Below are 17,528 nucleotides of genomic sequence, written 5' to 3'. Positions count from 1 at the left end.
GGCATACTGGCCTAGGCTTTTTGTTGGCGTTATTGTTGATTTTGCTGTATTTGAAGTTAAGATGGTTCTATGTTCTAAAAGCTTCTAGTCTACGTTTTTCTGGTGAGTCTTTTTACCTGTGTATATTTTGGCTTTTATGGACTTCATTTTCATCCCGCCCATTTTTAAATGGAAGTGGTAACACAGAGGTGCCCAGTAAAATCTGACACTTGTCCTCAGTGGAGGAAGCTAGATGCCATTTTTGTTTTTGTTTCATCCAAAAGCTCCTGTAGATCCTGCCTGTTCTCCAAGTAGTTGTTTCCCAAGGGCTGACGAAATACGTTTCCAGCCACGTGGAGGAGACACCTAGAAATCCCAGATCAGGCCTGTGCAGGAGGCACAGAGAGCCCTAGAGGGAAAGCTCCCCCAAACTATCGGAATCATAGCATTTCCTCAGTTCCAAAACATTCAGGTCAGCTGACCAGTGAAGCACAAAAGAAATAGAAACTTCATGGCCTCAACTTTATAAACGAGCTGCCAGCAGGAGCACCCATTATGGAGCACCTCTGTCTCATACTTTTCCAAATCTCCTCTCTGGGGCTAAAAAGAAAAGAAAGAAAGTGCTTGAAACAACACAGATAGCTGGCCCGAGCACTGGTGATTTACATGTGGTAAATCACCAAGAAATACCCTCAGGCTCTGAGAAACACATGGGAATATCCGGAGATGACTAGACGGTCAGAAGTTGTGACAGAAGATCCATTGGGGAAGAGGGGGAGGAAATACAAGAGAGTAGAATATGTCCTTGTAGAACCAGAGATAAGTCGTGTATGAAGGACAGCGCGTGGAAAGTGTGATTTGTGACCGGCCTGGAGGTAAAGAAAGGTGGCAATGGTTGAGGCCAAAGACAAAGACCCTTATACCAGAATGGTTGAGAGTTCGCACTTAAGACCCACTACAACTCAAGGCTCTGGGATGCTTTCAGCTGTAACAAGGAGGAATTGCAGGAATAAGTTCCCACAAGTAGAAGCTATGCAGGGTTTCGGAGAGTGGGCAGAGTGTAGGGCTTCTGTGCAATGCTGTGGCTAAAGAGCTGGATATGAAACAGATAAAAACACCCGACAGTGCCTCTCGCATGAGAGTAACTCTCTAGGCTTTTGTAGAGGGTGAAATTTTGATGCCATGATACAGGTGTTTTTTTGTTTTGTTTTGTTTTTTCCTCCTGGGGATCAGAAAATGTGGGTTTCTAGTCCCAGACTTACACTAACTAGCTATGTTATGACTTTGAGTTAGTCATTCCAGGGCTGGAAGAAGAACTTTAGCCTTTCTAAACCCTTCCTTCCCCCTCATTGCCCCATATGTACTTCCAAGCAAAAACAATTTTAAGCCATAAACAATGTGCCAAGACATCCTCCCAAGATTGGATATTTTTTCCCATAATGATTACTTTGATACTTCTTTTTAAAAATCAACACTTAAAGAAAATTTTTTTCCCTCCATTTTCGTTTCCCTGCTTTGCTGATTCTCAACCTAAGTATCTGTTTAGTTTACTTGTTGGATAATTCAGCAGTGTTCAGTTCCCCTTGCTGGGCCTCAGCCTTCTCATCTTTGAAATAAAGGTTTTAGAGGGGAAGATCTCCAGGACCTCTTCCAGCTTAATTTTCTGTAATTTCATAACCTCAAAAACCTGTTTTCTATCTATCTTTATCACCGTCTTATCTTGGCATTTTAGTATTTCTGAATATGAATGAGAAAACTAATGTTGGCTTTTCTATATTCCCTCAACTTCTCATACCTACTAAAGGCTGCATCTAAACCTCGGTGAGTATCGAGGACATTTGTGAGTCGAAATGAAAGGTTAGTTATGTCCCTTTTTATATCTAAACCTTATGAAGGATCTGTGTCTATGATAAGATGTTATCAGGAAAGTCCTGGATTTACTGGTGGAAAGCACTTTGGAATAAAGGCACCTTTTTGGAGAAGGTAGCCGCTGTGACTGATCTAGGATTCCTGGACCATGTGTTCGTCCCTACCAGTAATTTAGGGTGTGGTTCTAGGCTTTAACCTTTCTAGGCTTTAGCTTTCCTGTTTATTTGTTCATTCATTCATGATTTACCTGCCTCTAATATTTTATAAGAAGGTAAGTCTATCTCTATTTCTCCCATCTACATCTTACCAATTCTTATGCCACTGCCCTTTGACTTTTCACCTCTGTCCCAAACGGAAATATTGCTGTGGTGCCTATGCATCCTCCAAGAGGATGACAGCAGAAGCTATGTCTCTGTAAGCCTTGCTGTGGTCTGCCTTTCCGATGGGAGCTGTTCATAATTTTCTGGAAGGTTTATGTAACAGATGGTACAAGGCAGACAAGCAAGCACACACTCCCCAGCCCAGAGCACGCTGAGCCAGGCACGCACACACTTGCCAATACCAAAAGGAGGAGAGCTGCTGGGGTGATGGAGGGAGTGTGCTCTGCGGGGCGAGCGCTGCTCCGAAGACCTGCTAATGTCTCTGTGTGGCCATGCTGTATTTTCAGCTTGTCATCATGGCTGGGACAGTGCTGCTTGCCTACTACTTCGAATGCACTGACACTTTTCAGGTGCATATCCAAGGATTCTTCTGTCAGGACGGAGACTTAATGAAGCCTTACCCAGGGACAGAGGAAGAAAGCTTCATCACCCCTCTGGTGCTCTATTGTGTGCTGGCTGCCACCCCAACTGCTATTGTAAGTACAGAGTAAACTTCCTTTGTTATTGTCAGATCCTAAATAATGTTTCCTGTCTTCCTTTTTTCCTCTTTCCTCCCTTCCTGGGCATTCACCAGCAGCCTTATTGGGGGTGGGGGGTGGGGGGTGGGGGAGGGGTCCTGTTTCAGCCAAAACAGTGAATGGAGCTCTGCATAAAAAATCTCATTAAAATAGGTCTTGTCTTTTATAGGTGGTTTTTGCTTTTTGGTGTCTGAATTTTAGTAAATATATATATATGTGTATATATATGTGTGTATGTATATATATATATATATATATATACACACACACATACATTTTGTAAGTTAGTGTGAATGTTCTAAATCAACAGGCTTGATTGGCTAATATGTTAGTTAAGAACAGCTACCGTGATCTTGAAAAAAATGTGCTGCGGGTTGTGTGTATTCAGAAGAGGTCTTGAATGTAAATGCTGGGGCTGATATAAAGACTCAGATCAGAGTGGAATAGACTCCCGTGGGCCTGTGTCTCCTGCTGTTCTGACTGAACTTCCAGAGGGGCCGATGAGAGAAATCGCTTGACCTGAAGTTTGCTGCGATTCATGCTTGGTGACTCTGGCTGTGTTCATATTACATCACATTCAATTCAGTTGTAACTTTGCCTTCATTTATTTCATTCTTCTCTTTCATGAGGCAAAAAAAAAAAAAAAAAATTGGCTAGACTATTCTCGAGGGAAACTGTTTCAAAAGCATAAAGTTCACAGATCTGTATTATCTGGTAAAGTGATTTAACCCTTAGATATTTTAATTTCAGTTTTAAAAATGATGTTGTGAGTGTTTTAAAATAAACCTTCCTGTGTCTGAACAGGCTACAAGCTCAGATTAGTTGGGATGTAATATCAGTTATCATTTCCCCATATCTCTTCTAAGAGCTGCCTCCCCCAACTCTGCCCCCTCTCCCCCGCCACTCTCTTCCTCTCCCCTCTCTTTTGGTAATAAAAATATTGACTGGCATGCTGAGAAATATACCGATGGCTCAGACATTCAGTTCAAGTATTGTTTTCTATGCAAATGTTTTGCTTGCTTTAAGATGAGAAATGGAATAGAATTTTTGAGGAGAAAAAATATGGGCATAATGAGTCATAGTACTTTAAATTCATTCTGATCATTGATCTTTGGCTCTACCCCCTCCCCCGCCCTTAAATGATAATACTATGCTGTATCAATTAAGGTCAGCAGTGACAAAACTGTGGTATGTTGGGGCAGTTGAAAACACAAGTTCTGCAGTCTGACACACCTGGATTCAAATCCAGTCTATGTGACTTTGGGCGAATCACTCTATTGCCCTCCCCCCCCAAAAAAAACAGAGGGATAACAGGACTCCCTATTTCATGGAGTTGTCACGAGACTTGAATAAGATGGTTCGTACGAATGGCTCGGCACAATGTCTGGCATGTACGAAGTGTTTAAAAATTTTTTTTAAGATTTTATTTATTTATTTGAGAGAGAGAATGAGATAGAGAGAGAGCATGAGAGGGGGGAGGGTCCGAGGGAGAAGCAGACTCCCTCTTGAGCAGGGAGCCCGATGCGGGACTCGATCCCAGGACTCCAGGATCATGACCTGAGCCGAAGGCAGACAGTTAATGACTGAGCCACCCAGGCGCCCTGAAGTGTTTAGAAGTAGGGCAACACAGAGCCTGGCTTGAAACTTCTTCACCCTCTTCAGGATCACAGACCAACTTCCTGTACCTGAAAAGAACAAGATTCCACTTGGAATCCCAGGAACTGCAGGCAGTAGACTTAGTCTGGAATCACAGCCTGGTTTCTTTCTGTCTCAGAAGCATATCATTTTCTTGTGTATTCAGACACTCTCTGAGTGATCTGTTGACTTACTAATGTATTTTCCTCGCTTCTTCCTAGTCCCAGGATATGTATCATTGCCTAGGTTCTCCTGTAATTTCTTCTTGGAATTAGAGAGGTTTTTTTCCATTAAATAAACAAATAAATAAAGCAAGGGAAACAGATTAGGAAAAATTATGGACAAAAAGAATTTAGTGAATCAGAAAACAATAGAATTAACAAATAAAATCAGGATGAGATTCTTTGAAAGGTAAAATGTACAACCCCCCCCAAAAATCTAATATAAGAAAGGCAGAAGGAAAAAAAAGTTAAAACATAAGCAAAAATACATAAGCCTTTAAAAGTCTATACTCTAGGGGCACCTGGGTGGCTCAGCTGTTAATTATCTGCCTTTGGCTCAGGTCATGATCCCAGGGTCCTGGGATCGAGCCCTGCATCAGGCTCCCTGCTCTGAGGGAAGCCTTCTTCTCCCTCTCCCACTCCCCCTGCTTGTGTTCCCTTTCTCGCTGTCTCTCTGTCAAATAAGGAAAAATTAAAAAAAAAAAAGTCTATACTCTATTTAAATTGTATTTACAGGGTGCCTGGGTGGCTCAGTCAGTTAAGTGTCTGTCTTTGGTTCAGGTCATGATCCCAGAGACCTGGGATCAAGTCCACGTCAGGCTCCCTGCTCATCGGTGTGTCTCCTTCTCTGCCCCTTCCCTCGCTCATGTGCATTCTCTCTTGCTCTCTTGCTCACTCTCTTTCAAATAAATAAATAAAATCTTTTTAAAAAAATAAATTGTATTTACAATTCTGTGCCAATAAATGCTTTCCTCTCAATAAAATTGGTAATATTTTATGAAAAGATAATTTACTAACAATGCCCTAAAAAGATGTAGAAAAGCTGAATAGTGAATAAAAACAGAATAAATGTTTAAACATGTCTAAAATTTATCCCGCAAAATACTACTGAGGACATGTAGCTGTAGTATAAATTCCTTCAAACTTTCAAGGAATATAAAATCCATAATTCTATAAAATGTCCCAGAGCCTAAAAATAAATGGAAAGCTTTTTATCGTACATTACAAAGCAAGAAAAATGTGGATTTTAAACACTTAGAAAGTCTGCATGCACACCCACAAAAGCACCTTCAGTAGCAAAAACAATCTCCCTTATGAAAGTTGATGCAAGAGTATAGAAAAGGATTGATAGACTTGTCTACCTAAAAATAAGCATTTCTAACAAAAGGAAAAGATGACAAAAAGTTTACAGGCTATAAGACTCAAATGTAAATGTCCTTAATACTTAAAAAAAAAAAAAAAGAGCTTCCCCAAGTAAAAACAGGAGAACACAAGAATAGACAGTATTAACAGAACAGTAAATTGACTGTGTGCCTGAACATTTCTAAACTCATCAATTATCAAAGAAAATTAATTTTGACAAGTACAGTATTTCTCCCTTTATATAAAATTGGCAGATGTTTTAAAGAAAGAGAGACCATGTTGTTGAAGATACAGATACTTTCATACAGTTCTAGTCGAAGTAAGATGTATTAAAAGTTCATAAACTTCAGACGCAGTCATTAATTCCAGTACCTGAATTTATGTTAGGGAAATAATCAGTTTTATATAAACACAAGTATTTGTGTATAGGGATGTTCATGTCAGCAATAGTTTCAGTGAGAAACTTGGAACTAGCTAAATACACAGTACTTGGGAATTGTGTAAATATATTATGAGGCAGTTGTATTTTTGAAACACTTTTAATAGCAATGAAACAGGCTTTTGATTTAATCTTAAGATATTTTTTAAGGGCTAAAAAATGTATATAGTTATTGCATGTAAAATCTTTCTCCCTTTCACAAGGGAATCTGACCTTTTAATTTTCTGGGTCTGTTTCCCTAGAAAAAGAAAAAGGTACTATGTATCAACAGTGTTCCTAGGCAAGATTAACCCCTGATGAGTGAATGCATCTGGACTCCGAGAACTGTAATTACTCGAGGAGGTGCCACGCTATGACTGCTAAGTGCAATGACTCTGGAAATTTGGCACATCCATTGTAGGACCTTGAAGGCTATGCCTTTGGAGTTGCTGTGCACCATATGTTGGCTCCTGTAGGGCATGAGGCTTTTAAGCCACGGTGGCTCCTGCATCCTTTGATGTGTCTATGGTCTCTTGCTCCTGAGCTCTACGGCTCTGCTGGACCACTGTGAAGACACGTGCTGTAAGGGAGCACATGATGCTTCCCTGTTGGCAAGCTATGGTTCCTTCCAAGTAGACCAGTGCCAAATGTAGCATGTGGTTGTCTGTGGGTCTGAATATTTAATGACCCTAAGAAGATACCTTGTGTGTGTTGCAAGATAATCCCAAATTCACAATTATATATGAAAAGACTAGTACAAAATAAACTAAAAATTTACAGCTATTATCTATGAGTGCTAATGGCACAGTTAATTGTTTTCTTCTCTTTTATATTTTTATATATTCCTTTCCAAATTCTATATGAATGTGTATTATTTTCAAATCAAAAGATACATTTTTAAAACATTGTATATCCAGTTCTTGCAATAATTATGAAATGACCAATCTCTAATAAGACTTGAAAATGGCAGTTCTAATAAAAACACACATAGCCAAAAAACAAAAATAGGAAAACAGAACTTTGTGAAGAACATTCTCTTCCTTCTGGACAAAAATGATAGTTCTTTGATTCTAAGATCTTCAGCAGAAACTGTTCTTCGGGCTGCAAAGTTTGATCCTGTCTCTTCCATCGATTTATTTTCCCCAAATGACACAAATTCACAACGAGAGTCAGTTGCTCTGATGGGAAGTCAAGGCGTATGGTCAATAAACAGTGAACTGAGGACTAAGAACCTACAGTTGTACTCTAGCTCTCAGGTATGGAACCCTCTCCATTTCCTTGCTTCTCTGGGTGAACAGTGTGACCAATAATGCTAGCAGGTCCCTAAGATATAAGCTGAGGAATATTCCATAAAAGAGGATTATAGGCATGGCATCTTAATTTACCTATATTCTGTAGTTTTTGCCTGATTTATCCTCCCAACATCCCAGTGAAATAGAAAAGAGACATCCCAAAGAACATAGAGAAAGGGTGTGGTCCAGTTCCCTTCCTTTTTGACTTGAGAACCTCGAGACTTAACTAGGTTAAATGACTCACTGAAGGTCCAGCTAGTTCTGTAGGTGACTGAACAGGTGGCCACCCATTTGGTTCCACTTTTCTTTTTCTCCCAAACGAGGGGTATTGCTAGACGCCAGGGCTGATTACAGCTGATAGGTTAATGGCAGAGAGCGCGCGGCTTTGGAACCCTGCCGACAGTACTTGATCTTCCCCCAGGACCTGAAAATATGTGAGCAGCGTCCGGGTACAGAGCAGAACCCTTCTGATACTCAGGGACACTTTCTGGGAGGAAGGAACTGTGTTTATTTCTTCTGTCCCATCCTAGGGAGGTATGGCTGGTCCCAGGGCAGCCTTTATTGGGCCACAGGGATCAAGATTGTAGTCTAACTCAGCACAGCCCCAGCTTCTGAGTGTGCATGCTGCATTCCCTTCACACTGCAGTCAACGGATCTCAGGATGGATATGTCAGGAGAGGCAAGGATCCCAGTCATGGCTCTGCCTCCAATAATTGTGTGACCTCTGGTGAGTCATGTTCCCACTATAGGTTCAATTCCTCATCTCTAAATAAAAGGAGGGGTTGGGCTAATGATCTCCAAGATCTTTCCAGTTCTAACATTCCATGAAAGCTATTTAAAAAAAGAAGAAAAAGGCATTCTGATTGGAAAACTCCACATGTCATGTTTCCAAGCCCCAAGTCTCAACTTTCTGGAGTTTGATTTTACACTCTTGTGCCTGGTCAGGTTTTGACAGAACTGCGTAGAGTTTTTGTTGTCATAGTTTATTCTTTCCTTAAACCCATTTCCTGTTTTCACTGGACTAGAACAAAGGCAGGATCTCTCGGGGGTGACTTGTATGATATTAACTAATGGCAATTTTCAAAAAAGTAGCTCAACCTGGACTTACCCTTGGTTTTCTGTGCATTCTCAAGCACATTAGCCATAGGAAAACCTAGCACCTTCCACTGCTGTGTGTCCCTGTGGATGGGCATTAACAACCCCATTCATGGCTGCAGGGATGCACAAGAAAGGCACAAGGGAAAAGACCCTGCTGAGGGTTTGACCTGTCATTTCCTATTTCTCCTTCTGGGCGCTACTGTCAGAAGAGATCAGCATCATGTTGAGGCAAAGCTTCATGGGATAAGCTGCACAGAGACAGGCCACTGCTGTCTCAGATCAGATTTATAGTGTCCAGAACTGTTTGGCCAAAAGTGGTAGCCCACACTTCCAAGAAATCTGCAGGGTGCATTCTAACCAGGGTGGAAACCCTAGATGACCACTGCCTCTGGCCTCCCAAAGAAACTTGTACACTCAGAACCTAGAGCGGAGAGTCTGTCTGGATAAGAGGATTTAACTCAGTGGAGAATCTGGTTTACCTTTATTTTACCTCAGCCCCAGCCCCACAAGGCATGAGAAAGCGGCTATTAAACCTTTTTCTTGGCCTCACAACAAAGTGACAGGGGAGTAATTAGCACTGAAGCAACAGCAGGTTTGATGTCTAGCCCGCGAGAACTGAAGAAGCTCGCAGTTTGCATGCAACCGCGCATGCACGCGTGTATAAGACTGATCTCGAATTTCCTAGGAAAAGAAGAGACAAACTCGATTTGATAGAAAGGCACAATTTGGAGGAAATTGTGAATCTTCATTTGGGGGCTTTTCTGGGCTGTAAGCTCTTGGGGTGACTGTAAAAGCCCAGAGCACAGTGTGCAACAGAGTGGGCTCTCACCAAATGCAGGTCTGTTGGCTGGCGGGCGTGGGCCGCAGCTGCTGAAGCAAAGGCGGCCTTGTGGGGCCTTGCGCTGCCTCCGAATCGGCCTCTTCCAGGCTCTGAACAATCTCATCCGTTGAAGCCCCTTTTAACACTTGATAACTCACATCTTTTTGCCTTTTGTACATGATCACATGACTTCCTTTTTGGTGGGTTGGTTTGTTTTCTACCATGAGTACATCATTTTGCTACTGTTGATGCTAATGTACTGAGTCTTTACAGTCCCTTTTTTGGGGGAGGGCAGGAAGATTTATAAGCATACCCATTAATGGTTGTGGATTTAAAAAAAAAAAACTGAAAAAAATCTGTTTCCCCATCTTCTGTCTACGCTACACATGAGTGCTCTAAATTCTTTCTCAGATTGTCTCTTCCCCTCACATTATCCCACAGGGAGACTAGCTTGCCAACTTTGAGATGCCCCTTCTAATGATTGCTGATGATTGCGTTAAGGAGCTTTGATAATTTGCTTTTTGAAAAGACTCTTTGCCTAAAAATACATGTTGGTCAATTTAGTTACGCATTTTACTTTTTACTGAGAGCAGTATTCTACCTAACCCATTTTAAATTCCAATTTCTCTGATACCCACTGTCCAGGGGAAAAGGCATAAAATACTACTATGCTTTGGAAATACAGCATACCACCTTGGTGCTATATTTTATAATAGTCATCAACAACACAAGCAGGGGGAGTGAGAGAGGGAGAAGCAGGCTTCCTGTGGAGCAGGGAGCCCGACGCGGGGCTCCATCCCAGGACCCTGGGGTCATGACCTGAGCCGAAGGCAGACGCTTAAAGACTGAGCCACCCAGGCACCTCCCCCCCATTTAGACACTAATATTGGGAACCCTCTCCTCTTCCTCAGAGCATAATACACAGAAATCCAAGAGAGCGGGCCTCTAGCCTCAGCTGTCCTGTAGGAACCCAAGTGACAGAGATATCAGGTAACAGGATGACTCTGGAGTAGGTTGCATCCACTTTGCTGAAGGGAAGATTACTTGGTGAGGGCAAAGTCCCATGGGATTTTGAAAGTGAACGAAGGCCCTGGGGAGTTTAACCAATGGAACTGAGATTGAAGCCCAATTATGTGATTTTAGTTTCCCTTAATCAGCCCTCTCTTGTCAGTTCCTATCATAAAGGCAAAGGTGTTGGGGCTAGAAAAGTACAGTAGAGGTCTTCTTGTCCAACAGATGAGAAACTGAGGCCCAGAGAGGTCCAGCGACTCGTCCAAGATCAAACATCTGGTTAAGGGCAGAGCAGAGCTAGAGTGATACCGTGTTTCCTTACTCTAGGACTAGAGACAATGATTTTTTAAAATCATTCTCAACAGACATTCTTGCCTAGATAGACCAGGAAGTAAAGACAACAAACATTCCTTGAGCACCTACAGATGCTTTGACGTACATTTTTAATACTCTCAACTATTTTCTGATATAGCTATTACCCTCATGTTCAAAGTCATGAAAAAAAAGAAAAACTGGGGCTCAGAAAGGTTCAGTTACTTGCCCAAAATCACACATCAAGAGAGGAGAGAGCTGGGATTTCGACTCTATGGCCCACATTCAAGAAACAGCAATGACTTTGATCTTGGCAAGTACCAGAGCCACGACCAGTGTGTGTGTGAATCCAAAACATATATTGCAGGGGTTCTAGATGCCCTCTTTAGTGACAACCACATATAATATGCAATGAATCCCCCTTACAGTATGAGATAGTAATACATCTTCCAGTGACTATTTTTTCCTGTGAATTGTTTTTATTTTGAAATCTAAAACCTGTCCCCTAAATATTTTTGTATTTATATCGCTTATTTATCACTTATCAGATCTCCTGTGAAGCACTGTGAAGAACTGAAGTCTAAAAGATAACACACTGAGGGGCACCTGGATGGCTCAGTTGGTTAAGCATCTGCCTTCAGCTCAGGTCATGACCCCAGGTCCTGGGATCGAGCCCCATGTCGAGCTCCCTGCTCAGCAAGAAGCCTGCTTCCCACCCTGTCCGTACCCCTGCTCATGCTCTGTCTCATTCTCTAGCTCTCGCTTTCTCTCAAATAAATAAATAAAATGTTAAAAAAAAAAATAAAACATACCGAACTGATGCACCACATTCCAGGATTATTTACTTCTTTGCCATTTGGGTTTACGTATCTGAAATACAATTTTATCAAGATAGAACAGTTATCCTCATTACTTAAACTATATTTACTATTATCTAAATGTCTTATGTCACATGGGATTGTAGCTAGTATAGCTGGGGGATAAGGAATGCACCAATGGAATTCATTTGCAGTTCATTCATTGCCAGATCTAGAGCTTGGCCTTGGTCATTCCTCACCAGAGGGTGTTCTCGTTTGCTGTGAGTGATATGACGTTTGTTAGCCAGCAATCAGAACGGCCATAATAGGGCAGCCAGGGCCAAACACCTGGAGAGTCCCACATGCCCCACTTGCTCTCTGAACAGAGGGGTCGATAGAGGCAGAGTGTGTGTAGCAGAGACACAGATGGAGGAACCCAGCCATTGCCAAAACCAGAGTCATAAACCTGCCACCATGTACAAAACGACACTCAATGTGGGCTGGAGGCCTAGCAGGAAAGAAGAGGGACCCCTTCCCTTATCAAGCAGAATTCTTTCTCTCTCTCCAAGCATAATCAGGCCCTGAATGAGACTATAGGACCCAGTAAATGGACAAATAATACCCTAGGTATGGTCAGTAAAATACAGAAAAATGAACATCCATGAAGCCCACTCATTGGAGTCTGAGCACTGGACCAGGAATATTTTCCTACCTTTTAGTTATAAAATGACCCCTTCCCCCTCTCTTCCTTCCTTCCTTTCTTCCTTATGTAAACATTTATTATCACTTTATATATTCCCAGCATTATGTCAGCACCTAGATACATAAGTTAGTATATGTCCTTGCTCTGTTTTTTTTTCTTTTATGCTTCATACGTTAATTGGAATTTTAATATTGTTGGCCAATGGTAACAATTCTTGTACTGCTTATTACCGTTGACATGAGGGTCTTAGGATTGACTTATAGACATTTTATTTGAGCCCCATACCCTTTTGCATGACAAGTTTGGTTTGGTTTGGTATGACTTGGAGCGATTTTGTTGAGATTTTTATGTGGGTATATGTGTATGCACATGTGTATCTTTAACAAGAATAGGTTGTGTATAGATTCTCTCACACATTTTCTTGCTTTCTTTGCCCTCATGTGTGAGTAGTGGAAAGCTTCACTAAATGGAGAATTTCTAGAATGTGCACATCTCTTTCCTGTGGAGTCAGAATGTTTTGGGCTTCTGAAGTGGCTAAGGCAAGCAATGCTTATCTCTTTTCACATTTATCCTTATGTGGTTATCACCCTCAGTCCCATTTTCCTGATTTACTTTGTAATCATATGTCATTTCATGACATTACATGGTGTATTTATTAGTTTTTGTGCCCTCCCTACACACACATACATACTAGACATCTGTTCACAACGCTGCCTCTGGCAGAGTGGGTTCTCCCTCTCCAGAATTGTTGAATGCAAAATGAGTGTATGAGTGAATTTAGGTTAGAAGAGATAATTCACTTTGTATTACTTAGCCTTTAGTTTTTATTTAATCTTAAGCAGTACACCAAGAATTGTGTGCTTTCTGGTCCATATTGTCAATTTTCTGCATTGTTCATCTTCAGAGAAATTAAGGTCAGAGGATTCTATCTATAAGTAGGTCCTCTAAAGATTCAATCTTTTATTCATTCAACAAATATTGATTGAGCTTACTATATAGCAGTCCCTGTCTAAGCACCATACAAGGAATGGCAAAAGTCCTTCCCATAAGGACATCATAGTCAACTGGAGAGGGACATACAAACAATAATTGCAGTTAATTGGGTAGATGTCAGGATAGAGATCTGTCTACTGTGTTGTGGGGCAATGACAAGACAGGGTCCCTCTTTTCCTGAGGGAATCTGGTAAAGGCTTTGGGAAGGGTAGTGACATTTTCACTGGGTCTGGGAGGATACATGATGGAAATCGTTTTGTGCTCTTTATAATCTACCTCATTAAACCTGTATTTCAAAAGACCTTCATTAATCTGATATGCTTAACTCATTCCGCATTGAATAACTACTTTGTACCTTCCACTTGGCTAAGCCCTGGGGGCATATAACCAAGAACAAGACAGGCAGGGCATCCCATGACAAAGAACAACAATAAGAACACATAACCGTTTCTGATAAGAAATAGAAAAGAGAAATACAAGGTAAGAAATCCACGTATAACAAGAATGTCTGAGCTAGTCTGTGGAATCCGAGAACGCTCGCTCAAGGCAATACTATTTCACATATCCAAGCATGCATGAATTTATCCCCATCTGTTCACCAAGATAAGGAACAGCAATGCAGTTCCATCATGTACAGTCAGGACAAACAAAACCCCTTGGCACCTTATTTTAGCAGGGGTAGGTATTACTAGAAAAGAGGGAGGGCTGAGTTCTTAAAGCTGTTCAAATATTTGTCCATGGCAGAGCATCAGTTCACTGTTAATGGGACATTAGGCACAAAATATTGCTAAGTCTGAACAACCACACTTAGCACCTGCCAACGTGATACACGCCATTGTGTGCCTGTCGGACCCTGAGTCCTATCTCCTCCCGCCAATGTCCTATCCCATTCTGACTTGCCTCCAGTTCTGTTTCCACAACACCATTCTGTCCTGTACTTTAATAGCATCTGAGTTTTTCAGTACTTAAAACACATTACACTTAACTTGTTTTGTCTTCTATGTTCTCAATATTAAACACAAATTCAACAATTATTTTTATTGAGTCACTACCAAGTAAAAGTCTAAGTCGTAAAAATGAAGGCTCTGGAACCAGGTCTTCTTGGCTCCAGAGCTGGGGTTTGTGACTTACTAGCTCTGACCTTGGTCAGAGATTAGTTTATTTCATCCCTCTGTGCCGCAGATGTTATACTTGTGCAGTCAGGGTAACACGTGCACACAGGGTGATGCGTAATGGCCACATTCTAGTGCTGCCCCCCCTACTGTCCGACTATGGGAGGCCAAGTCCTTGAGACCTTCAGTTTCCTTGCTCGTAAAGTGGAAAATATCTGTAAACGACACCAGTTCTGCAATTCTACAGTTTAATTTCCACACCCACGTGCCATTCATGACGTTGTCCTCTTTATCCATCTAAATACATACTCCGTAATGACAGGAGGAATGTGCAGAAAGGGAACTCTTACACAGCGATGAAGTTTATCTAACACCGTAAGCGTGTGTCTAGCAAAGAAGAACATCTATAAGGTCACGTTCTTCCGGGGAAATGCTGAAGTTGGGATGAGGAAAATAAAGATGGCATATCATGTGATGGAAAGTGTGAACTTTGGAACTTAGTTCTCCTGAAGACCAGTGCCAGGGCCTCCACATGCCAGCTGTATGCTCTGGCGGGGACCGAACTTTCTCTCTTCACCAGTACAACAAGGGTAACAGTACCTACACTAGGGACCTTCTGAGCATGATCAATACTATGATGAAGTACCAGACACCTAGTTATCAATAGATGATGGTAATTAGTAACTTTATTCTTCATTGATGGTTCTCAGTCTTCACCTGTGGCAGAGTTGGTGACAACTTACCTCCCACCAGTTCCTTATTTTAAATAGGAATACACTGTGCTGAACGCTAGAGGCATAATCAAGAAACAGAAGCCATGGTCCCTGTCTTCAGGAAGCTTACAGTCTACACAAAGGCATTATGATTTATATGATAATATATACATATTAGTCCAAGATGAGAAGAGAGGTGGCAATTATAAAGAAGGGACAGTCAGCCAGTTCACAGTATGAGAAGTATAGTTCGGGCCAACATGTTCAAATAAAGATTTATTGGGTAAATAATGTATTGCCATATAACAGAGTAATAATTCATCGTGATGTGAGCTTATAATGCCTTGTTGGGCACATGACTGTCCCAGTCATTTCTCATCATTGCAGCTCACACATTCAGTTAAAAGAATTTAGTCCTAGCATGAGTGAGCCTTATCATAGATTCTATTACAATTTATTATTGCAACTCATGGTTTTATATGAACTTAGAATTTAATAGGATTGCCTGAAACCTCGCCGAAATGATCAATCATTGCCATCTCTAATTCTTTTGAAGAATTAAATACAAACTACTATTTAAACCTCTATCTCTACAGCATGACATCTTTTAAAAGAATCTGGAGCCTCAAAAGTTTGGGTTTTGCTTTTGGTTTTTTAAAGTCACTGGTCTTTTTTATCAGACCGTTCTCTCCAACTTGACATTTCTTAAACATTCCTTCTCCAGATTTTTATTGGTGAGATATCCATGTATTTCATAAAGTCAACCAGAGAATCTCTGATTGCCCAGGAAAAAACCATTCTGACTGGAGAATGCTGTTATCTGAACCCCTTACTCCGAAGGATCATAAGATTCATAGGTGAGTACAAGAGCATGCTGAACCGAGCCCTCACTTATAGGTACAATCTACTAAACTCACTACAGATGAACACGCTTGATAGAATAAACTAAGCTATGGAAGCATCAACTTTAAAAGCAAGGGTTTCTTTAGGGATTTTCCAGGAAGGGCAGATATTGAGCCTGATCATAGTGCCAAGTCCAGTTTCTCATCCTTGAAGTGAATGAAGCAGGATTTATTCAATTGTCTTACAAATGATTTCAACTTGGATTTTTTTCCCCTATACAATATTTATCTGAGATTCCCTCTGGACATATATTTTAATGTTGACTGAATACTGTCATATACCCTTTTACTGAGTCTGGCGAGGGTGTGGGGGCACAGCAGGGGACACCAATAAAATGAACATAGAAATAATCAAATTTCCTGACAAAGATTTCCCATCCAGTATAATTTTGTTATGCAGGGAACTCTACACCAAGTATGGGAATGTAACTCATCAGGGTCTGGAAAACAGTGCCTTTCCAAGGTTGGAAAACAAATAGTTTTATTAGTGTTCATGATAAGAAATAATTAAGGCATGTTCTATATCTCTCCTCCTAGAATTTTTAAAAAAACATCTGAGGTGATGGGGGTAATGATTATAGAATGGGAATGAATATGTATATGAGAATAGGTAGGAAATAGATTTTACAGAGTTCCTCCTACACAGTAAATACTCAATAAATAACTGTTACAGTGTTCAAATGAGATCTTACAAATATCTATGACCAGATGTTCATGGGAGCCAGGATAAAACTCCCAAAGTGTGAACATGGCTAGTATTAAAACAAGCTGAGATACCATTTAAAACCTACAGAATTGACATCTGAGAAAGTGAAGGCCAGAATACAACATCCTCTCGACTCTTTTGGTTATCCTTAATCCTGTTTTTTCCTGTTGTAGAAAAGGGTTGGATTACATCAAGTCTTAAACAAATGACCACATTAAAATAGAATATGCAAGAACTTCTGTGATTGGAGTGGGAATGAGGAAAGTAGTAGAGTGGGAAGCCTAAGAAAATCCAATTTAAAAGAAGCAACTCTTAACATTAAAATCTTCAGGGCTGCCTAGGTGGCTCAGTCAGTTGAGCTTCTGCTTAGGTCATGATCTGGGGGTCCTTGGATCCAGGCCCCCCACCCTGCACCCTGTTGGGCTCCCTACTCAGCAGGGAGTCTGCTTCTCCCTCTCCTTCTACTGCTCCCCTGCCGCTTGTGCGTGCTTGTGCGCGCACTCTCTCTCTTGCCCTCTCTCTTGAATAAATAAAATCTTAAACAAAAAAAAAATAGTCTTCAGCATCTACTGATGGTACCTGCAGAATGACCTGTGGAAGTCTGCAGTGAGCTCAGTAGGTAATCCCTGGTCAATATGATGTCACCACTGTCTGAGTTCATTCATTCCAAACAGTGGTGCCTTTCAAAGATGTCCAGAGTTTGGTCACTTCCCACCAGAGTGGCTAGGTAACAAACCATCAAGGAGAAAATAAAGGAGAGAAGAAAATCTTTATCATACAGGACAGTGGACTAGACACTTTATGAACATTATTTCATTTAATCCACCCAACACCCTGTAAGGTAGTTTATAATCTTAATTGTACAGATGAAGACCCTGCTATAAAATGGGATAAAGTCACTTTTCC

General features: G+C 41.1%; 1 protein-coding gene across 4 annotated transcripts in view; it reads left to right on the top strand.

The window, feature by feature from the left end:
- The window catches only part of PLPPR1 (phospholipid phosphatase related 1), a 318,711-nt gene that overhangs the window by 271,834 nt on the left and 29,349 nt on the right, over positions 1-17,528 (top strand). For all 4 annotated transcript variants that reach the window (XM_027615766.2, XM_027615765.2, XM_027615767.2 and 1 more), the window contains 2 exons: positions 2,516-2,704; positions 15,739-15,871. In XM_027615766.2, the coding sequence (XP_027471567.1) occupies positions 2,516-2,704; positions 15,739-15,871 (322 nt within the window). The remainder of the gene's footprint in view (positions 1-2,515; positions 2,705-15,738; positions 15,872-17,528) is intronic.

This window comes from Zalophus californianus, chromosome 13 (genome assembly GCF_009762305.2).
Source record: "Zalophus californianus isolate mZalCal1 chromosome 13, mZalCal1.pri.v2, whole genome shotgun sequence".
In the NCBI taxonomy this organism is placed as follows: domain Eukaryota; kingdom Metazoa; phylum Chordata; class Mammalia; order Carnivora; family Otariidae; genus Zalophus; species Zalophus californianus.
This window is presented reverse-complemented; position numbering and strand designations above follow the sequence as displayed.